This window comes from Schistocerca serialis, chromosome 1 (genome assembly GCF_023864345.2).
Source record: "Schistocerca serialis cubense isolate TAMUIC-IGC-003099 chromosome 1, iqSchSeri2.2, whole genome shotgun sequence".
NCBI classification, from domain to species: Eukaryota; Metazoa; Arthropoda; class Insecta; order Orthoptera; family Acrididae; genus Schistocerca; species Schistocerca serialis.
The window spans coordinates 36,762,920-36,787,372 of record NC_064638.1 but is presented as its reverse complement, the minus strand read 5'-3'; the positions used below and the strand labels follow the sequence as shown (position 1 = coordinate 36,787,372).

The 24,453-nt window shown below is 40.7% G+C and overlaps 1 protein-coding gene across 3 annotated transcripts in view; it reads left to right on the top strand.

Annotated features, from left to right (window-relative positions):
* The window catches only part of LOC126461319 (phosphofurin acidic cluster sorting protein 2), a 722,007-nt gene that overhangs the window by 636,348 nt on the left and 61,206 nt on the right, over positions 1-24,453 (top strand). For all 3 annotated transcript variants that reach the window (XM_050095989.1, XM_050095987.1, XM_050095988.1), the window contains exons 13-15: positions 6,219-6,373; positions 7,789-8,002; positions 8,204-8,246. In XM_050095989.1, the coding sequence (XP_049951946.1) occupies positions 6,219-6,373; positions 7,789-8,002; positions 8,204-8,246 (412 nt within the window). The remainder of the gene's footprint in view (positions 1-6,218; positions 6,374-7,788; positions 8,003-8,203; positions 8,247-24,453) is intronic.

The following is a 24,453-nucleotide window of genomic DNA, read 5'->3' as shown; positions in this document are numbered from 1 at the left end:
TGGGTGCCGCCACAACTTAGTTCTGCCGTCGAATATATGTAGCGCTACACAGGCATGCTTTGTAGGCACAAAGATAAATACTGGCGCCAAAACCTCTGCGTCAGTAAATAAATTAAAAAAAAAAAGGTGGAAGACAAGCTTTTTTTCTCCGCGCCGAGTTTTGACCACTGCATTTTCATACATTATCCAACGAAGTAAATACAAATTCCGTATTGTTCATCTTCGAATGTAGCAGCATTTCAATGTACTACAAAAACCCGACTGGCAAGAATGTTTAGGATGTTTGTCAATATGGTCAACTCTCCGTTCTGAATTTTTTCCTATCTGTGAGAAGAGATGGTTGCTAATAGGAACTTTTATAAATTGTGAATCACATGCAGTATTCTCATCACCATAAGAATAATACGAATATAAACATTTTGCCATGTATTGTTTCGTGTTTGCTGCTATCTCATTTAAATCCTGTCTGCGTAATAAATCACAAAACTAGAGTGAGACAACAGCCAACGCGGAAGAATATACATATCATGTCATGTTTATATTTGTATTATTCTTATGCTAAACAGTGATACAGTCAGAAATGAGGTGAGGCAATTGACTAGATTTTTAAATCTAAGATGACTCTAATTTCTGTGCAGAATGTAATGTACTAAAGAGGCGCGTGCAAAGATTTTCAAACGGAGAAAAATTTTCGCTAAACTCTCGTTCAGAACATCTTCTATCATACGCAGTCTATTATTTGGTTCTTGGTGATCATTATGAAAGGAGGCAGCAGTGTAAGTAACAAGAAGTAGCAGTCTCTTGACATTGTTTCGCTAATGAGACGATTCCTCTCTCTCTCTTTTTCTTTTTTTTTATTTGTAAGCGGCGGTAGCACGCACAAAAGCAAGCCATGCCGCGATCGGCGACAGGCCGTAAATATGCAGTATCAGAGTACGACAAACAATGCATGACAAAGTACAGTAATGCATTTTCAGCGTAGAGTGACGTAAACACCTATAACAAAGAAAACTGCGCTTATCAGATCAAAGAAAAATAAGCAATCAATTCAAACCAGACGAAGCACGTTAAAAAGGAAGGGTACCCGTATAAATACGGACGGAGCGCCTGACGCATAGCAATGGCTACCTGGTAAAGCTTAACTGCTAAGCTTACGACTCGAACCAAACTACTATAGCTGTATCGTCATTCATTCGATCTAAATTGTCTCATATTACAGTGGACCAACTTTGTTTCGATTTGGAGATGCGGCCTAAAACTTTTCTCTCCCCTTGAATGTTGAGTCTCAAATTTCAGGTGCGGCTTCGATTCGGGAAATTTTTTTTCCTTGATTTCGAGTCTCATTTTTCAGGTGCGGCTTAGATTCGAGTGCGGCTTAGACTCGAGTAAATACGGTAGGTGGAAAACAAAGCAGGGTTAAAAGATAGAATGAAGCTTCTAGAAACTGCCAGAAAGTTTCAGAGAGATGCTGAACGAAATACATTTGGTTGTAGAAAGGCCAGTGCATGAATCTTCAGCAACTGTCATGACAGAATCTACTTGAAAGATCTCTTACAAAATATAAAGTAATACATAAAATAAGGAAAAGGCAACCACTCGCATATAGTGAATTGATGCGTGACGTACAGAAACAGATAACAGAAAACAGCATGTACACTACCTTTTTTTCTAGCCAAAGAACACACATTTCCACACAAAACCACAGAGACACCCAAATGCGCACTCCTGTGGCCACAACAAGACTGATTATTAATACTTGATTATTGAAAGCAATTGTGTGAGCTGATGGAGATGAGGAGGGCTGTAGGGAAGGACTCAAGAAGGGGTAGCATAGAGAGGCAGCTTTTTGAAGGGATGAATCTGCGGCTGCACAACAAGATGTAAAGAGCACAGGGAATAGAGCAAAAAGAGATGTGAAAAGTGGGAGTGGGAGGAAAATTGGAGAAAGGTGAAGATGAAGAGAAGAGGAGATGGGAGATGGGTTAGAGAGAGAGAGAGAGAGAGAGAGAGAGAGAGAGAGAGAGAGAGAGAGAGAGAACCTGGGAAGGAGAGGGAGAAGTGGTAGGACGAGGCAGTGCATGATCTGGACGGAGAAGGAATGGTGTGGACAGAAGATGGAAGGGAAAAAGTAACATGAGACATTGGGAACAGGTTAGTGGAGCGTTAGGCCAGGAGAACTGTGAAAGATCAGAAAAACCTGTGTTGGAAGGAAGTATCCAAATGACCTGTGTAGTGAAGCAGCTGTTGAAGTCATTTGTGTTGTTGTGTGCAGCATGTTGTGTTTGCAGTTTGCCACACTTTGGCCATGCCCATTTGTGCAAATAGGCAGTTGATTACTTGTCATGCCCACACAGAATGCTGAATAGTAATTGCAGCATAGCTGGTATATAACACAGGTGCTTTCACACAGGGCCCTTCCTTTCATTGGGTAAGAAATCCCTCTGATAGATACTGTAGTAGGTTGTGGATGGGTGTATGGGACAGATCTCCAAGGAGTGCAGGATGACAAGGAACACCGCTTTGGAGGATATGGGTAAGATATCCTTCACCTCTGAGCATGGTGAGAGGTGTTCAGAGCACTGGTGGAGGATGTGATTGAGCTTTTCAAGGTCACAGTGATGCTGGGTAATCAGAGGAATGCTAGTCGGTGGCTGGTTAATGGATTTACTGGTTTTAGAGGAGTAAATGAAACAGAAGATTTGTTTATGGATGGGCAGGGTAGAATATTGTCTTAGTAAAGGCTCTGGTAAAACTGTCAATATATTTTGGCAACTCCTGCTTTCCGCTGCAGATGTGGCTTTCACTGCAGATGCGGCTTTCACTGCAGATGCGGTGTCCATAGATGTCGAGGCTGTAAGGAAGAGACTTTCTGACATGGAACAGGTGACTCAAAGTGGAGGTACAGTTAGTGGTTGGTGCATTTGATATGGATAGACTTATTTATGGAGCCATCTGAGAGGAGACTGACTTTTAGGAAGGTGGATCGATGAGTTGAGAAGGACTAGGTGAAACAGTTTTGGGAACAGATGTAGAGGTTATGAAGAAAAGAGCAAAGGTTGTCCTTATTGTGGGAACAGATCATGGAAGTCTAATCAGTGAATCTGAATCAGACAAGAGGTTTTAGGTGATGATTGGATAGGAAGTATTTGTCCAGATGGCCCATAGATCTAAATAAGTTGGCATAGGGCAGTGCCATGTGAGTACCCATGGCAGTACCATTTTCTTTCTTCTTCTTCTTTCTTCTTCTTCTTCTTCTTTTTTTTTTTTTTTTTTTTTTTTTTTTTTTAAAGATCTGGCCTGGAATAACTGTGGGGCAGGATGTGGTTGGCTAGGAGGAATAGGAAAGAGGTGGTGGGTTTGGGAACAGCAGTAGTGCTTCATGGCCACAAGGATGGTCTACAAGGATGTCATATCCTTAGTGACCAATGAGGAGCCTTGGGGTAACAGGACAGAAACTGTGGAGAGGTGGTCAAGGAAGTGAGCAGTGTCTTGAATGTAGGATGGGAGATTACAGACAATAGTTTGGAGGTGTTGGACAACAAAGGAGTTCATTCTGTCAGAGCATTATACCCAGCCACAATGGGGTAACCAGGCAGGAGACTTGTGGGACTGGGCTTGTGGAGTAGGTAAAAGGAAGGAGTGTGCAGAATTTCTGGTGTGAGGAGCTGCTTGAGATCATGTTGGTCTTCTGTGATAGGATCATTGTAGTAAGATTTGTATACAGTGGAATCAGAAAGTTGGCAGAGATCCTCAGCCACTTAGTCACTATGATTCATGACCACTGTGATGAAACCTTTCTCTTCAGGATGGATAGTATAGTATGGATTGTTGTTTTTCAGGTTAGAGCAAGCAGGGTGTTCCATAGGAGTGATGTTGGAGTCTCTCGGGAGAGGTTTAGGAATGGAAGGTGAGACCCTGTTAGAAATTGCAAATTCCTGAAAGCTGGAAGTAAATCACTGTTAGAAGGAGGATGGGACTGTCTTAAATATGCTTCCATACGTGGATTTGGTTGTCTGTTGTCAGTGAGGTGAGGGGTGAAGAAATATATCCAATTCAAAGAACGAGTAAAGGAAAGGACATCTTTTACAAGTCCAATGTGGTTGAAATTAGGTTTGGGGCTAAAGATGAGGCCTTAGAAAGGGCTGACAGTTCTGCAGGGGTTAGAGAGTTTTGACAAAAAATTTGACAACAGTCTCACAGGATATGTGTTCAGGTGTAGTGCATTTTGCGGAAGGTGGGTGAAGTTTTTGGGGATGTGGAAGACGGACTAAGTCAGGAAGGCATGGACATGGAGATACAAGAGGTTGACAGGGGTTGGGGGGAGAGTTGGATCCTTTATTCGTAGTTAAAGGTAGTTCCATGCAGGCATAAAACAGGAGTAGCTGGGACAGTTTCATCAGATGGTGCTGGGAATGCTGTTCCAGCTGTTGAAGGGTAAAAGATTCTATTGCAGTGATGGGATTTGGAAAGTTAGGGTCACAGAGTACAAGGATCTTGCAAAATGTATACAGGGTGTTAAATAGTGTTCGAGCTTGAATTTTACATTTGCGAAGGTCCAGATAGGTGATAGTGAGACACTGGTGTAAATGGAAGAGGTGAAGGTTCTTGTGGTAGGGTGGGTGACAGCCTGAGATGCCAGTTTTAATGTTAAGTCCATTAGGTGCAGTACCAGGTGCCAGACTGGATTTTAAGAAGAGTATGTGTGATGGGAGTTTTGCAAGGTCAATACACTATGTTCAAGACACTGCTCACTTCCTTCACTGCCTGTCTACAGTTCCTGTCACATCATCACCAGCATCTTTGTTACTTACTGTGGACATGACATCCTTGTACACCAAATCTCTTGTACTCTCTTTTAAGAGCAGTCTTAGGGTCAATATTGCCTCATTCATATGTTTGTCCATATCAACCACCAACACTACCTCCACTCTGACAGCTGTCACATGTTCCACTTCCAAAAGTCTCTTCCTTACAGCTTTGCCATCTGTGAACATTGCACCTGCAGTGGAAAGCAGGAATTGTCAAAATATACTGGTAACCTTACTGATAAAATTCTATCCAGTACATCCATAAACAAATCTCCTATACCATTTGCTCCTTTGATACCAGTAAACCTGTGATTATGCAGTATCACCCTGGCCTTGAAAAACTCAATCACATTCTCCACCATGGCTTCGAATTCTCTCACCATGCTCTGAGATGAGGGATATGCTACCCCTCCTTGTCTCAATAGACAATATTAGCCCATTGCATACACTTCCATATATACCACTCTTAATTGAGCATGTTAGACCTAGGGATCACTATATGTGATGCACTACATAGATTCAGTGTTTCCCCACAGTCACGAACATTGCTGCTATTAGTTGAAGGAAACCTCATTCTATCAGTGTGTCTTTGATTATAATCTATCCCAGTCTGAGCCACTTGATAATCTCATCATCACTCTTGCATGCCACCTGATAGCTTTCTTGGAGACAGGATCAATCCCTGGGGGTTGTATGAGTGTACAGCTGATTTTTTCTCCTGGACTGTTCTGGGTGTGGTGGTGATTTCCCCAGCAGTACTGTGAGACCATTTCTAGCACATCTCCTTTGACCTCTTTGGGGATGCATTAGTGGCTCTATTCCACACAGTACTTATTAGTTGTCTGCAGAATTGAGGCATAGCGAATGTTTCACAATACAGCTGGTGAGTTAACTGCTACGTCAATTTGTTTGGTACGTACTGTGTGTTTCAAGCTCAGGTTTGTTTATTCTGCAATAGCACAGTGGCAGAGTGGTCGTCTGCAGTGCAGAAGGATGTGCACCATATTAGGAAAGAAAACAAAGGATATCGTGTAGGTGCCGCAGTCCATTTATCCACTGTATCTTACATTTGCAGGGGAATGATGAGTGAATTTGTATCCTTCTTTTTTTTTTTTTTTTTGTGTGTGTGCATTAGTTGAATGTAATCCTGTACTCATGCATTGCTGCATGTGTTCCAAAGTGATGACTGATAACTTTTTTGAAGAAAAAAAAAAAAAAATTAAATAATTGAAATACACATTATACCATTAAATCTGAGTAAAGTTAATTACAGTTTTTGTAACTCTTTTACTGGAAAGCCAACATTTTTAACATTTAAATGCACTGTATTATAAATTTTAAAAATTTAAATGCTGGTATGATACAATAAAATAAATGACACTCCACTGACAAACCAAATTCTTCCCACAGCTGTAACAGCAATGCAAAACCACCTCCTCCTATTAAAGTTTTGCTTGCTGGTTCTGACAGTTTTGTGAATTCAGTATTAAGGCTCTATGTGGACCAGCTGTCCTTGAAGCCGCCTGACTGGCAGAACTACATCAAATTCCTCATAGTTCCTTTAGGTAAAGTATTTATATAGCTGACAGATTTTATTATATCACAAGTAGAAACATAGTTTCTTAACAGGGATGCTACAAACATTAATTGTATAATAGTTTAGTTGGATCATATAACAATGTAATCATTGTGTAACATAATTTTATTAATATTTTATGATGATTATGATAGCTTTATTAATATTCATTGCTAAATGATTGCTCTCCCAGAAGCCTTCACTTAGCACTCTCCCAGAAGCCTTCACTTAGCAGACAGGATGAGAAAATCCAGCCGGCCGGTGTGGCCGAGCGGTTCTAGGTGCTTCAGTCTGGAACCACACGACCGCTACGGTCGCAGGTTCGAATCCTGCCTCGGGCATGGATGTGTGTGATGTCTTTAGGTTAGTTAGGTTTAAGTAGTTCTAAGTTCTAGGGGACTGATGACCTCAGATTTTAAGTCTCATAGTGCTCAGAGCCATTTGAACCATTTTTTGATAAAATCCATTTTTCATTTCATCCTGTCTGGTAAGTCTTCCTTGACACAATATTGAGGTGACTTTCCCTGTATATGCAAGCCTTTCCAGTCTCTTTTCCTCCAATATTTTCTTGCTTTTTGCCAGAAAAAATGGACACCTGGTTCCAAAAGCTAGCAATTTTACATTTCTTTGTGTATCTGTCAACTATCAGTTTATGAGTAGACACACTGTCTTTTTGCCTTCTTCTCATTTTTACCTTTGAGTCCACCAATTCAGCATTGGCTTTGCATCCTGTTTCTTTTCATACTCACATATCTTTCTTATTTATCATTTACATATTTATCGTTTACATGTCCCCCCCTCCCCCTCCACATTTCACCTATTTTTTTTTGCATGTATGTTTTGCTTCACCGCTTCATCCCCATTTTATTGTTAATTTATGTATGGCTTACCAACCGCTTTTTCTGCCATTTATCATCACTCATATTGTAGATTTAGCATTACATTGTTAGTTTCTCAGTTATTCTCACCTTCTGTGTGTGCTGTCTGTGATATAGCTTCTTAGATGACTTTGAGGAATTACTTCTTACCTTTTTTTCTCTTAACACTCTTGTTCTCTTCCTGACTGGTGTACGGCGATCTCATTCCAAAAACTTAATCCATTTGAATTTTTGCGTTTTACTCTGGAGTTGCTACTTTCTTACATGTTACTAAGTAGGCATTTTATCTCTCTCTATTCATTTGAAGTTTCATATTGGCATGTTCTCTCCTGAATAAATAAATTTAACTTCTCATTAGGATATCTTGCATTACTGATTATAGTTATGAGGTATTAACACTTATAGCATACCATTTCTACATAGAACAAGATTTAATAACTAGCAGTTATGATTTCCCACAGGACAATAGTGAAACTGAAACGCCAATTTGCTTATTTTTGAAGTCTGCACAGCTTTATTTTTGTAGGCAACAACACATTAGCTCGGTATCTTGGATCTTTGGATGCCGTATATGCCTCTGCATTCACAGTGGATAGCTGGAAGGAACTTTTAGAACATGCAGAGCTACAAAAGACTGACTGCCAAGAAATGCTCAATAGGGTTCATCGTTATCTGCATAATGCGAGTGCCATTCTTCAACTGCCAATTGCTGAAGCGATGATAACTTATAAAGAGAAAAGGTACTTTTATAGTCTTTTCTATGTTGTATATTATTATCGTGTTGATTTTATTAGTTACTAAAATACAGATTAACATACTAGTAAGCCCTGCACATTTGAACTAATTTAAAGTACTAAAAAGATGCACATTTTATGAATTACTACTATAAGTATGTCACATTTTAATCCACCGACATTCATGACGATTTTTATTTTTAACAGCTCAGACGATGAATCTTCTCAAATATTTATACCTTTCATCAACGTAAGTATGCATAATTTACTACGTAAATTAATCTGTTTTTGACAGCCTTACATGATTTGTATAAGTGTTTCAAGCATTAGTTATCAATGAAATAATTTTTAAGAGAAGTCTCTCTCTGACCAACAAAGATATTTTCCTTCATGGAAATCAGCAATAGTCTACACGAAAATACAATTTCAGCTTAATATTTTAATATCTATTAGTGCTTCATATTTGAAAACAGTGTGCAGTCAATGTTATAATATCATTGTTGTGGAGGTGGTAATGGGGTGGTAGTTGTTGTCATTGTTGTTGTGTTCTTCACTCCAGAGACTGGTTTGGTATATCTCTATAAGCTAGTTTATTGTGTGCCAGCCTCTTCATCTCTGAAGAACTACTACAACCTACATATATTTGAACCTGCATTATGTAGTCAAGCCTTGACCACTCTCTACAGTTTTTATCGCAAAACTTCCCTCAAATTCCTTGTTGCTGCAGAATGTATCCTATCATCCAACCCCTTCTTTCTCGCTTGCTCCATAAATTTCTATTTTTCCCAATTCAGTACAGTGACTCCTCGTTATCTACTCAATCTACCCATCTAATCTTCAGCATTCTCCTGTAGCACCCTGAAAAGCTTCTAATCTCTTTTTGTTTGCTACTCTCCAGACAAATACATTCAGAAAAACTTCGTAACACTTTAATCAGTATCAGATGATAACAAATTCCTCCTTTTCAGTAATGCATTTCTCTATCTTATATCCTTTCTACTCCAGCCATCATCAGTTACATTGCTGCCCAAATAGCAAAACTCATTTACTACTTGTACTGTCTCATTTCCTTATGTAAGTCTCTCAGCATCACCTGATTTAATCCAACTACTTTCTGTGACCCTTTTTTCACTTTTGTCGATGTTCATTGTATAATCTCTTTTCGCAACACTACCCATTTCATTCGACTGATCATGCGAGTCCTTTACTGTCTCTGACAGAATTGCAAATCTCAAAGTTCTTATTTCTTCCCTGTGAATCTTAATTCTTTCTCTTAATTTTTCTTTGGTTTTCTTTTCTGCTCCCCAATGTACAGATGGAATAGCATCGAAGATAGGCAATGACCCTGTCTCACTTTCTTCTCGACTATTGCTTCCCTTTCATGTCCTTTGAGCTCTTTATAACTGCATTCTGGTTTCTTTACATGTTCTAAATAACTTTTTGCTTCTTGTATTTTACCCATGCAGCATTTCTCCAGAACCCAAACTGATCTACCCCAAAGGTGGCTTCTGCAAGCTTATCGATTTTCATGTAAATAATTTGTGTCAGTATTTTACAAATATGACTTGTTAAACTGATAGTTCAGAAATATCCGTACCTGTCACCAACTGCTTTCTTTGGAATTGGAATTATTACATTATTATTAAAGTATTTCACATGTCTCATACAGTACCTGGCACATCAGGCTCCAGCTCTCGGTGGAGAATCTTGTGCATTGCATGAGACATTCTAGGGGATGTTTTGCCCACAGGCTCTATTTCAAGGAGCCTCCTAGTGCACCCAACGTGGTGGGTCCACCCTCACAGCAGGGTGAGTGGCATGTTGTAACGCATTGAGGCAGAGGGCCAGTGTGGACACTGGCTGCCTGGCCTCGCCCATTCACACTGCGAGTGGACAGGTGGCTGCTCCTGCAGCAGGATCTGAGCAGGCACGGGCGAGGGGGCTACTAGTTATTGGGAGCTCCGGTGTTATGTGCTTTATGGAGCCTCTTATGCAGATAGCATTCAGGGTGGAAAGAAAGCCAGTGTGCACTCATTTAGTCTGCTGGGGGGCCTCATCCGAGATGTGGAGGTGGCCTCGCCTGTGGCTATCGAGCGTGGAGGATGCAGTCGTCTGATAGTTGTGGCTCACGTCGGCACCGACGGTGCCCGTCACGTGGGTTCTGAGGCCGTCCTCAGTCCGTACAGGCAGCTGATGGAGGTGGTGAACACTGTTGGCCTCACATGCAGGGTGCAGGCAGAGCTCACAATTTGCAGTGTTGTTTCCTGGGTTGATCGAGGTCCTTTGGCTTGGAGCCGAGTGGAGGGTCTCGACCGAAGGCTTCGTCGACTCTGTGATCGTCTTGGCTGCAGATTTCTAGATCTGCGTTATCGTGTTAGGATTTGTAGGACTGCCCTTGATAGGTCAGGGGTGCAGTACACAGAGGAAGCAGCTACTCGGGTAGCAGAGTACTTGTGGAATGCACGTGAGGGTTTTTAGGCTAGGCAATAGTATGAGGTGCTCTGATGAACACTTGGCAGTTGATAAGCAGTAAGGGAAGTCAAATGGTGTTCAGAATAAAATCACTTCAACTTTCATAATTTTATCAGCAAACTGTCACAGTAGTCGTAATCAAGTTTCCGAATTTTCTGCCCTCCAGGAGAGTTCTCACGCTAAAATTATTCTTGGAACCGAGAGTGGGCTGAAACCCGAAGTGGAAAGCTCTGAGATATTTAGTGGGCACTGGAACATATATTGGAAAGACAGATTAAAGGCCGTAGGAGAGGGAGTGTTCATTGCAGTTGACAAAAATAGTCTCTCTGTTGAGGCCAAAGTTGAGTGTAACAGTGGAGTTACCTGGTCATGTATAACAGGTGTAGGTGAAACTAAATTAATTGTTGGATGTTTTTACCAGCCACCCGATTTTGCTGTGACAGTTCTAGAGTCATTCAAAGGAAGTCTGTAGTCAATATCGCATAAAAACCCAGATTGTGCAATACTAGTTGGAGGTGACTAACCTACTGAGTATAGACTGGGATGTCTGGGATTCATTGCTGGGGATACAGACAGACAGTCATGTGAAATACTTTTGAACACGTTTTCCGATGAAAACTCTCTTGAGCAGCTAGTTTGGCAGCCTGCATGCAGTGGAAATATGTTAGATCTGGTAGCTACAAATAGGCTGGACCTTACAGACAATATCAATTAGAAATGGGGATTAGCGATCATGATGTCATTATAACAACTATGATTACAAAATTTAATAAATCAGTCAAGAAGGCTAGGAGAATGTGTCTGCTAGATAGAGCAGATAAGCAGTTGTTAGCATCTTACTTAGATAGTGAACTGGCATCAGTTAGTTCCAGTAAGATGGATGTAAAGGAATTATAGGTTTTAGTGTAAGGAGATTGTAAACTGTGGTCTGGGGAGTTATGTGGTTAGTAAGTGGACAAAGGATGGAAAAGACCACCATGCTTTAATAATGAAATTCAGAGGATGCTGAGGAAGCAGAGGCTGTTGCATTCTTGGCTGAAAAGGGACCACACAAATGACAACTATGGCAAGATCTATGTATGAAGCATACGGCTACCACTGTCACATCTCTACAAAAGACCTGGCAGAGAACCCAAGAAAATTCTGGTCTTATGTAAAATCGCTAAGCGGGTCTACGGCTTCCATTCAGTCCCTTGTTGATCTGTCTGGTGTGGCAGTTGAAGACAGCAAAACGAAAGCTAAAGTTTTAAATTTCATGTTCAAGAAATCGGCCACACAGGAGAACCATACAGACATACTTCATTTGACCATTCGACAGGCTCCCATATGGATGACATAGTAATAAGCATACCTCGTGTAGAGAAACAGTTGAAAGATTTGAAAGCAAATAAATAACCACGACTGGATGGAATCCCAGTTCTGTATTTGAGAGAGTACTCTGTGGCATAGGCCCCTTACCTAGCTTGCATTTATTGTGACCGTATCACCAGCACAAGTGACGCCAGTGTACTAGAAGGGTAGACGAACAGACCCGCAAAATTATGGACCAATATATCTTACTTCTGTTTGCTGCAGAGTCTTTGAACATAATCTCAGTTCGAATATAATAAACTTTCTTGAGACTGAGATCCTTACGTCCATGAATCAGCATCATGTAAGGAAGCATCACTTGTGCAAAACTCGTGAAGCATCACTTGTGCAAAACTCAGCTTGCCCTTTTTTCAGATGATATACTGCGAGCAATGGATGAAAGGCAACAGGCAGATTCCATATTTCTAGAAAGTATTTTACAAGGTGCCCCATTGCAGGCTGTTAAGCAAGGTACAAGCTTATGGGACAAGTTCACAGATATGAGAGTGGCTCGAAGACTTCTCAAGTTATAGAACCCAGTATGTTGTCCGTGACGGCAAGTATTCATCAGAGGCAAGAGTATTGTCAGCAGTGCCCCAGGGAAGTGTGATAGGACCACCGTTGTTCTCTATATACATAAATGATTTGGCGGACAGGGTGGACAGCAATCTGCGGTTGTTTGATGATGATGCTGTGGTGTACGGTAAGGTGTTGAAGTTGAGTGGCTCTAGGAAGATACAAGATGACTTAGACAAAATTTACAGTTGGTACGATGAACGGCAGCTAGCTCTAAATGTGGAAAAATGTAAGCTAATGTAGATGAGTAGGAAGATCAAACCTGTACTGTTTGGATACAGTATTGCTAGTGTCCTGCTTGATACAGTCAATTCCTTTAAATATCTGGGTGTAACATCGAAAAATGATATGAAATGTAATGAACATGTGAGAACTGTGGTAGGGAAGGAGATTGGTTGACTTTGGTTTATTGGGAGATTTTAAAGGAAGAGTGGTTCACCTGTAAAGGAGACAGCATATAGGATGCTGGTGCAATGTATTCTTGAGTACTGCTCGAGTGTTTAGTATCCGTACAAGGTTGGACTGAAGGAAGACATTGAAGCATTTCAGAGGTGGGTTGCTAAATTTGTTACCGGTAGGTTCGAACAACATGTAAGTGTTATGGAGATCCTTTGCGAACTCGAACAGGTATTATTGGAGGGAAGGTGATGTTCTTTTTGAGAAACTCTATTGAAAAAATTTAGTGAACCAACATTTGAAGCTGACTGCCAAATGAGTCTGCTGCTGCCAACATACACAAGGACCACAAAGATAAGATACAAGAAATTAGGGCTTATATGGAGGCACATAGACAGTAATTTTTCCTGCACCCTATTTGTGAGTGGAATTCGAAAGGAGATTACTAGTAGTGTTACAGTGTATCTATATAGATGTAGATGTAGAACAGTTTTTTCATGGCTTTTTCTCCCAAGGATATCAACAATTGTGAAGTAATGTCATCTACTCCAGAGGCTTTGTTTTTTATTTAGATCCTTCTGTGATCTATCAAATTCTTCTTGCAAATATATATCTACCATCTCATCTTCATCTACTTCCCTCCCCCTTCCGCCTCTATAATATGGCTTTGCAGTTCAGTTCCCCTGTATAACCCTCTATATATTCCTTCTGCCTTTGAGGTTTCCCCTCTTAGCATAGTATTGGCTTTCCATCTGAGCTCTTGATATTCATACAGATGGCTTGCTTTTCCTCAAAGGGCTCTTTGATTTTCCTGTAGGTGGCATCTGTCTTTCCCCTGAATCTACAGCCTTGTATTTGCCCTCTAGCCACTCCTACTTAGCCATTTTGCATTTTCAGTCTTTTTTTTAGGTGTCTGTATTTCCTTTTGCTTGCTTTGTTTGCTGCATGTTTATATAGTCATCTTTCATCAATTAAACTGAACATTTCCCGTGACATCCAAGGGTTTCTACTAGGCATTGCCTTCTTACCTTTCTGATCCTTTGCTACCTTCACTATTTCATCTCTCAAAGTTACCCATTCATCTTTTACTCCAGTACTTTCCCTTGTTTCAGTCAAATATTGCCATTGCTCCCTTTGAAAGTTTCAACACCCCTGGTTCTGTTAACTCATCCACATCCCATCTCCTTAATTTCCTACCTTTTTGCTGTTTCTTCAGTTTTCACTCTCACTTCATAACCAATAAATTGTTATCAGAGTCCACATCTGCCCCCAAAAATGTCATACAATTTAAAATTTGGTTTCTAAATCAGTCTTACCTACAATCTTTTTACATGATTGTTAAACCACTTCCTGGCTCTGATTATATTAAGGTTTGTGCTAAATTTTGTCAGGCGTGTTTCTCTTTCATTTCTTTCCCACAATCCATATTCTCCAACTATTTTTTCTTTCTTCCTCCTCCTCCTCCTCCTCCTCCTTCTTCTTCTTCCTACTACCAATTTCCAGTCCCCCATCATAATAAAATTTTCCTTCTCTTAACTGTCAAAATAATGTCTTTTATTTCATCATACATTTCCTCAGTCTGTTCATTGTCTACAGAGCTAGTGGTATATAAACTTTTACTGCTCTGGTGAGGTGTGTTGGCTTCATAATGATGTTGGCTACAATAATGCATGCACTACAGTGCCCAGAGTACTTTATCCTCATTCCTATTTTCTTATTCATTATTTTGCCTTCTCCTGTATTACCATTATTGGATTTTGTGTTTATATCCCTATGGCCATTTGGGCAGAAGTCTGTTCCTCCTGCCTCTCCATGTCACTAATTTCCACCATATTCAGTCTATCCAATTCCCCCTTGTAAATTTGCCAACCTGACTATCCAATTAGGGTACCTACCAGTACATCAAAATCCAATTTAAATCACAGACACAAAATCAGACCAAAATAGACTTTTAAAATGGGAACCATAAACATACAATGATGAAGGTGGGCAAGCTAAAGCAAGCTCTTGATAGTATGAGAGAACTTGGGATTGGAATACTGGCACTACAGGAAACAAGATTCAGGGATGAAAGCTTTATCGAATCAGAGGGATATGTACGAGGGTTGTCTCAAAAGTAAGGTTCCCAACTCTGTGTCCTTACCGTATATGGTGCAATGTGAAATCTGGCAATGCCACTGTGTTCACCGGATCCCCCACCACCGATTCCAACAACCAGTGTGGCTCTGCAATGGTCAGTACCTGCCTGGCAGCCATAGGTGATGGAGCCTGTCATCGCCATCACCACCAGGTGTGAAATTCGTGCGGTCATCTGATTTCTGCACACAAGTAAGTTACCACCTGTAGAAATTCATTGGCAATTGATTGAAGTGTATAAGGAAATGTGTATAAGCATTCAGCACATCCACAAATGGTGTAGGGAGTTTGCCAATGGCTGTACGGACGTCCACGATGAACAATGAAAGTCGGAGGCCGTCAATTTCCGACAAAGTTGTGGCGAAAGTTGAGCCAAATCACCATCCGGCAACTGGTTGCTCAAATTCCTGAGGCTTCTGAAGCTTCAATTGACAGGATATTGAATGAAAAGCTAGGCTACCACAAGGTGTGCACACACTGGGTGCCGCACATGCTTTCAGAAGTCCACAAACAGCTGCGCGTCGACTGTGCTCGGAAGTTCTGGAGTGAATGCAACAAGAATAAGGAAGACTTCCTTGATTACATTGTTACGGGGGATGAATCATGGTGCCATTACGTTACTCTGGAAATGAAACAACAATCACGCCAATGGAAACACACTGGATCACCACCACCAAAGAAGTTTAAGCAGCAGCTGTCAGCAGGAAAAATCATGGTATTGGTGTTTTGGGACCGGCATGGTGTACTGTTCATTGATTTTATGCCTAGAGGGACCACCAAAAACTCGACAGGTTATTCTGAGACCTTGAAAAAGCCCAGACGGGTAATCCCAAAAAGCTCAGACGGGCAATCCAAAATCGTCATAGGGGAAAAATCAGCAAAGGCGTAAGGCTGCACCACGACAATGCCTGTCCACATGTGTTGCAACAAACAAAGGAGTCAATCGACAAATTTGGCTGGGATGTCATTGACACCACCCCCCCACCCACCCCCCTTACAGCCCCGATTTGGCACCCAGCGATTTCCATCTGTTTTCGAAATTGAAGGAGCACCTAGGCGGTCTACGATTCCAGATAGATGAGGAGTTGCAAGAAGAAGTTTCCAATTTCTCAACGGGTTGGCGGCAGACTTCTTTGAGATGGGAATGCAAAAGTGGGTTACTCGACAGAAAAAATGCATAGAAAAAAATGGGGACTGTGTGAAAAAATAGCTTAAAGATCAACATCTCCAATGGTGTAATCATTTTTTCGAATAACAAATTCCTTGTGTCTAAAAAGAAATGTGGGAAACTTATTTTTGAAACAACCCTCATAATTCTGAAAGGGAAACCCAGTGTTGGGGGGCCAAAGCAACCCTTTGTTTGGTGCAGCCTTTGTAGTAGACCGTAGGTACCTGGATAATATCACTGGGTGGAAGGGCCTAAAAGAGAGTCTGTCATATCTGACAATGAAAATAGGAAACAAAACCCATACAATAGTAAATGCACATGCACCAACAAATGATAAGAACAAAAAAGACAAAGCAGAAACTGAACATCTTTGGTCCACTTTGCATATGGTAGTGACAGATGTGGACAAAAGAGGTGTCACTATTTTGCTAGGAGATTTTAATGCCCAAATAGGCATGAAAAGGAAGTTTAGAGGTCCTGTGGGAGATTATCCAGGCCACAAGAGAACAAACAAGAATGGTGAGAGATTAGTGGACCTGTGTAGGAGACACAAGATGAGAATAATGACCACCCATTACAAAGCTTAGGTAAGAAAACAACATGGGCAGCCCTGGAAACAGGATTGGGGATAAACAGCTGGACCATGTAGCAATCCGTGACAAGAATCACAGAGAGATTATGAACACGGAAGTGAGGAAAAATAGCATGATGGAATCAGATCACTACCTGATCGAAATAAAATTCAGAAGGATACCCAACAGTGCAAGGAAACATAGGACCATAAACACTCCCAGAATTTACCTAGATCTTCTGAAAAAACACAGTGCAGAGTATGCAAACAGAATGGTAGTTCAGAGTGATTGGAAGAGAGAGAAAGATATGATGTTAGAAGAGGCAGTGCACTTGGCTACTAACAACAAGAAAAGGAAGTACGAATGGTGGATGGATGAATGTGAGAATGCAGTCAAGACCAGAAGGAAAGCATGGATGAAATGACAATCCTGTAAAAAGTAGGAAGAATGGCCGAACTTCCAGTATGCGAGATAAATTGCTATCAAAACGATCAGTAATGCCAAGAGAAGTAGATAGAATGAGAAACTCGAAGAAGCAAACACAGCCTTCAAGAAACACAGATCACGAGTATTTTTCAGAGAAATGAAGAGCAGAATTAAGGACTTTGAGGCAAAAGAACCCTTCGTAATAGACACAATAAAAATTGGGAGAAAGAGATGTGTGAGGAAATGACAAGGTATTTTAGGGATTTGCATAACGCTGAAGCACTGACAGTAAAGTGGACACACTTACACTCTAGGGATGAAAGTCAGGATAGTATAGACAATGACCATTGTCAGTAGACCTACTTGTCCATCTACTATGCTCATATTTGTGACCAATAATTAGTTCAGTGTTATGAAATGGCAATCCAGTGAAAAGGAGCTGTGATGAAAGCAGAGGAGTATTATTTACCGGAGTTATATGCAGGTATCTACATGGATTGTTGCTACATTGCGGATTTTTAAAAATCACTTTCTCATGTCATTCACCTGAAATCCACCACTAAAGGTTACCACAATGTTTAGTCTCTAGCAGCATATGCTTAATCTTGTTCAGCAGCTATCTACGACCAGTATAAATGTGCCATTATCAGTGCTTACTATGTTTCTTCTTCTTGTTTCGAATGGGCCTACTTTGGACCACACTTGTTCGACTGTTGGGCTTTGATCTTTGCCAATGTAACTCCTTCCTTTCTTCTGTCCTGGGGTTATCTTTCCTTTGGGGCTTTTCATGAAACCCTCGGGGTTCCTTCAGGGCACGTTTCACAGACTGTCTGTTCTGTGGATCTGTTATTCCCAGTTCTTTAACATCCTTTTCAGTTTCTGTCAACCAAGTGGTGTGAACCTTCTTGTTTTGCCTGAAGGTGAACAGATGGTAGGTCAATCTGTTTGGAAGCAATCTTGCATCATGGCTATAGAAAGCTACCCTTCTTTTTCTTGCACAGTCAGAGAGCCTCTCAATATGTTTGTAGAGCTTCAAGTTATGTCACCTTCTGAATTCCCCATCTCCTTCTACCATGCCTAGGATCTTTCTGAGGATTCTCCTCTCTCTGACTTCCAATTTGTCCACCAGACCTCTTCAGACATTCCCATGGCATACAGGGCACCACTGATGTGTGTTGCTTAAGTTTCAGGTTGCTTGACAGCCATTTTTTGTTGCAGGTGTTCGTAGTCAGTCGATAGGCTAGTTCCAACTTATTGACTCTCATGGATAATGACGTTTTTCTGATAAGTTGGGTTCAATCCATTCACCGAGATACTTAAACTTCTGAGTCCTTTTGATGTTTCCCTGGTCTAGTAACATCGTTCTGTTAGTTTCTTTGATGTTGGCAAAGAACTCTGTTTTCTCCAATAACACTTGAAGATCCACTTTTCTGAGACAGTTTACCTGCATTGTTGCCATTTCAAGTGAATCAGCAATCAGTGCCATGTCATCTGCAAAAGCCAGGCAATCTACAATCAGTCCTTCGTTCTTACGGCCCAGGTAGATAAACACCCAAAGTGGTCCGTTCCTTGTGCCATTCTCTCACAACCTTTTCAAGGACACAGTTGAAGAGAAGTGGGGAGAGTCCATCCCCTTGTCTCACTCCAGTTTTTATCTCAAAGCTTTCTGAGATCTCACCTCTAAATTTGACCTTGGAATAGGTGTTGGTCAAGGTTTCTAGAATGAGTCTGTGGGTTTTGTTGTCTAGTCCTAGTTCCTGGAGTATTTTGTGAAGCAATTCTCTATCAACGGAGTCATAGGCCTTCCTAAAATCAACAAAGGTGACGACCACCTTGTGGTTTCTCATCTTGGAGTATACCAGTACAGTTTTAAGGTTGAGAATCTGTTCAGCACAGGATCAGGTCTTGCTGAAGCCTCCCTGATACCCTCCCAGTTGGTCATCCAGTTGATCTTCTGCCCTTGTTAGTAACGCCTTGGAGAGAATCTTGTATGTTACCAGAACAAGAGAAATTCCATGATAGTTGTTCAGATCAGTAAAATCTCCCTTTTTGTGAAGTGGATGGATCAGAGCCATGTTCCAATCAGGTGGTAATTCTTCTGTTTCCCATATGTCCTGGATGATCTCAGTGAGCTTGCCCATGACATTGCTTCCAATAAATTTCCAGAGCTCAGAAATGATTGAGTCCTCTCTAGCTGCCTCATTATTCTTTGGAAGTTGAATGATTTGTCCAACTTCTTCCAGTGAAGGAGACAGTGAGTCAGGTTTGGTGTGGTTTGTTCGTAGTCGAGGTCTTCGCTGGGTGGATCACAGTTGAGTAGGTTTTTAAAGTACTGTGCTAATATGTGGTAGTTGTCCTTGTCATTAAAAACCATTTTGCCGTGAGAGTCTCTAAAGTGGAGGCTTGGCGGATTGTATTTTCTGAGTGTCTGCTTGAGGTTCTGTAGAAAACTCTGGAGTTATTCTTAGCGAAGCTCTCTTTGATTTGGGTTAGTTGGTTTTGTCCGAAGGTCCGTTTGGTTCCTGTGCTTAGCTGTAAGCCTTCTTTGTTCCAAAAAGTTCTTCCAATTGTTCTTGGTTTTCTTAAAATTCCACTTCTACCAGAGTGTCTGTCTTTGGGCTATTGCATTGGCACAGTCTTCATTCCACCACGGATGCTTCCTTCTTCTCGTGAGGGGGGGCAAGTTCGTTGGCCAGCTTCACAAGTGTCTCCTTCAGTTGTTCCCAGCTGTTGAAATCTGTACTGTTCAGTCTCTGGCTTACTTCTTGTTTGTTCTCAAGTCACTCTACATCAAATGTTACCATCTTGGAGGTTCTGTGTACTCTAATGTTTCTAGGCTGGAGCCTCATTTTGATCTTCGAGATGTAGTGGTCCGAGTCCAGATTGGCACTTCTTAATACCTTCATGTTTTGTATTTTCTTTTGTGATTTTCTTGGAAGGGGCATATGATCTATCTGGAATTCACCCAAGTTGGTGTTAGGTGAAATCCAAGTCTTCTGCTTCCTTGGCAGGTGTTTGAAACATTACCAACCCAAAAGTCTTACACAGATTCACCAATCATTCCCCATTGCAGTTGGTTCTCATATGTGCCAGTTGCCCACTATATTTCTCTACTTTTTCTCTCTTCCCAGTTGAGCATTGAAGTCACCCAGCAGTATGACAGCGTGTGTGTCTCTGGGACTTTAGAGAAAATGTCTTTTAAGTCTTCCCAGAATTTGTCAGTTCTGTGTGGATTGCATCTGTTGTCCTGGTTGGTTGGGGCATGTACGTTGACTACACTGTAACTCTTGTTAGCAGATTTGAGGGAGAGGATGGATACACAACTGCTTGGGAAATGAAGTCAATCACTGAATCCAGTATCTTCTGACTGATTATACTGATTATAAATCCTGTACCTAAGTGGGGTAGTTCTTCATTACCCACTGACCCATTTTTCCTTTGAGGATTCTGTATCCTTGGGACTCGAAGACACGATCATCTGTGAATCTGGTTTCCTGTGCTGCTCTTAGTTCTATGTTGTGTTGTGTTAATGAATCACTCAGATGTTTCAATTTACCCACTTTGATCAATGAATTTGCGTTGAATGTTGCGAAGGAGCTTTGCCATATTAGTCTGAGTTTACGTCCGGTGATTTCCGGGTGCTCTGACTCATCCTCAAAGCATGTTGGTGCAGACTCCCCAGAATCTGAAGGTCCGCTAACGTCACCTTGGGTGAAAGTGGATTGGTTACCACCTGGGGTAGTGCATTCAGCAAAATTTCCCTCCATGCTCAGTTGAAGATTATTCTTCACGGGAGAATGGCGAGCCACTGTCCAAGATACTACCCAAGTTGTTAACTTGAGAGGTTTATTATTCGGGGTTTTCACCCGTAGACAGGTTGCCTTCACTATGGCTAAGGAGCCCTGTCCACCCCACTCTTTACTTATGACAAGGGATGGTAGGAAAAACGATAAGACAGGGAAAGGATGAGGATAGGAAAATGGCGACAGATACTATGTTTAGTTTATAGTGAGTTACTAAATTGTGAATGCGTGCTTGAAAAAAATAAGCTTGTATGACACATAAATTACCAGTATCCAATGCTTATTTATGGAGTGCTACCAATATCACAAAAATGTTTAAATTTGGAAGAGGTTAATACGTTTTGGCATAACATAACTAGATCCACGTCTTGTCCACCTGACAAAAAAACATATTTCTTCCCCATTTCATGATGGATCAAGAACAATTTGCCCTTTCAGAGTTACACGCACCACATAGTGTCTGCAGAATTTGTTGGATAAACTATTAATTATGTAGGAAATTAGCATATTGTAGTAACATATTTGCTTGTTACTGAAAAGGAAATAAGCTGCGATTGACTTGATTTGATGTTATTTATTCATCTAGGAATCATCTCACAATGATATAGGATTTGTCACTATCAAGCAATGAAAATAAATAGCTAAAAATATACATACACACACATAATTGTGCTTTTATGAGGATAGGACAGATGGTTGGCCGTGGCCTTGGTGGGGGAATTATCCAGTACCTGCACGAAATGTTTTAGGAAAGCCATGGAAAACCTAAACCTAGATGTTTGAACAGAGCAAGCTCCATCCTCCTGAATATGAGGTCAGTGTCTTATCGTCTGCACTGACTTAAGTGCTGGTCCCTGTTTTACAATGTTTTTCTGAACTTGCATAGTTTGTACCAGAGTACTCATAATATAGGACATAGTTTGCCACTGTGCACACTGCGGACACTAGTGACTCTTGGACAGCCATGAACATGCTGGTATGCTCCTTGCACTCCCTTCTTTTTGAAAAACTGACTCCAGGCTGTACATGTAATACTTCTCCATATCCTCAAATAGAGACATAGAACTCAGGAGAATGACAAGACATTACTATCATACACTGTTCATCTTGCCACATTATTTTTCTGTAAAAGCATTATATTCTGACCATGTATTGTAATATGGTGGAGTGTTGTATTTTTCCTCCCTTTCATTATTAACTAATTCTGTGAGTATTCTACGTAATATGCATTATCTGTGAAGAATGTTTTAGCTGTATTTTTAAACAAATGTACAGGGTGAGCACAAAGTCTTGCTCTGATTATAAAAATTTATAACAATAACCATTTGACATAATAATTATATATAAAAACAAAGATGAGGTGACTTACCGAACGAAAGCGCTGGCAGGTCGATAGACACACAAACAAACACAAACATACACACAAAATTCAAGCTTTCGCAACAAACTGTTGCCTCATCAGGAAAGAGGGAAGGAGAGGGGAAGACGAAAGGAAGTGGGTTTTAAGGGAGAGGGTAAGGAGTCATTCCAATCCCGGGAGCGGAAAGACTTACCTTAGGGGGAAAAAAGGACAGGTATACACTCGCACACACACACATATCCATCCACACATACAGACACAAGCAGACATATGTCGCGGATGATGCTGTACTATACAGAGAAGTTGCAGCATTAGAAAATTGTAGCGAAATGCAGGAAGATCTTCAGCGTTTCGTGTTTTTGTCGTAAATATATATATATACTCTTTTCTATTTATTTTTGGTTTTGTTTTTGTTATTGCTCGCGTAATAACGCATATACGAAAAGAGCCGCGAAATACCTTTTAGTAATGCTGTGCCAAGAATTTCTTTATAATCATTAATTTTCAACAAAACAGAATATATTGGGTTCTTATTGTTCTGTATCTGGCTATTTATTGCGGTACTGAACGAGTCGGAATCTCTATCTGCCATAGCTGCTTGTACCTTAGAATTAATATTTTTTTCAATCTCACTCTCCTTCACTTCTAGCCATGAGTTGAATTCAGTTTCAATTTTAGTTGCTTGTTCGTTCCACTTCTGCTCTACAAGCTGTGTGGAATCTACTTCTGGCTTTTCTAATCGGTTGGCTAAGACAGCTATTTCATCTACCATGTTAGTGTTTGCTACTTGCAGGTTGTTGACCTGTTCAGTCAACTCCTGCACGGCCATAGGTATCGACTCATAATTCTGTTTCATACAGGCAATCTCTTTTTTCATATTTTCTAACGATTGCACAAATTGCTGGTCCCGCTCAGCTTGCTGGCGATCTCTCTCAGCTTGCTGGCGATCTCGCTCAGCTTGCTGGGCAAGTAAATTTTCTGCTAACTGGCGATCTCGCTCAGCTTGCTGGCGATCTCGCTCGGCTTGCTGTTGCGCAAATTTTGCCTGGTAATCCAGCACGCGCTCTAATATCGCCTGAAGTGAATTCCCACGAGGCAGATTACCACTCTCTGGTTCCTGCTTTTCTGGAGGTGGTGTAATTTCTTTATCTACCTCTCCTTGAGCACTGGTGGCGGTGGCACCACTTCCTGTGCCCCTGCCTGCCCCATTTTCGCATGGTATATCCTCAAAGAGAGTACTTGTACTGCTTAATGCACCCGCTTCTACATTTCCTGCACTAACTAATGGCTGTTCCTCAGTATCCATATTGCTCGGACGTTGACTACGCAATTTAACCATATTCATAAATTACCTACTCGAACACAAGACCTGACAGTTTTTTCACTTGCACACAAAATATGTTAGTTTATCTGCAATACACTGCACACTAAAAATTACTATCTACAATCAACTTTGTCCTGTCATAAACACTAACATCAAACTACACACCACTAGCGATATGAGATCACTTCACTGGAGTTAAGCTTCTACAAACAGGACAACTACACTGTAGTCTTACCTTTTATTTATCTGATCTCGGGGTTCGGCTGCCCCCGGATTATGTAGTTGTTACAGTTTCTCAGTACTATCAGGATCGTTTCCTCTAACTTGCTTGCAGTGGTGCGGTTTTTCATGAAAAATTTTTGTACATTCATTAATACATAGCATTAATCATGATACACATACATACATTTATCACTAAATACATACATATATATAACAATAAACACTGAAAGAAAGTACCTAAAATATTCTTGTTTTCGTGGCCACTGCAAATTCAGGCCCCGCGTTTTTGGGCGACAATTTCGCGTTTTTGGTCGTAAATATATACTCTTTTCTATTTATTTTGGTTTTGTTTTTGTTATTGCTCGCATAATAACGCATATACGAAAAGAGCCGTGAAATACCTTTTAGTAATGCTGTGCCAAGAATTTCTTTATAATCATTAATTTTCAACAAAACAGAATATATTGGGTTCTTATTGTTCTGTATCTGGCTTTCTATTAAAGGAACATTTTTGGTTACTGTAACTCACTATAAAAAAAAAACAACATATCTTCCCTACTTTATAGTTATTGAAAATGAAAATTACTTTGTTATGAAATACTGATGTTACAGTTCGCAAAGATTGTTCAACATTTTGCAGTGGATTTTTGTT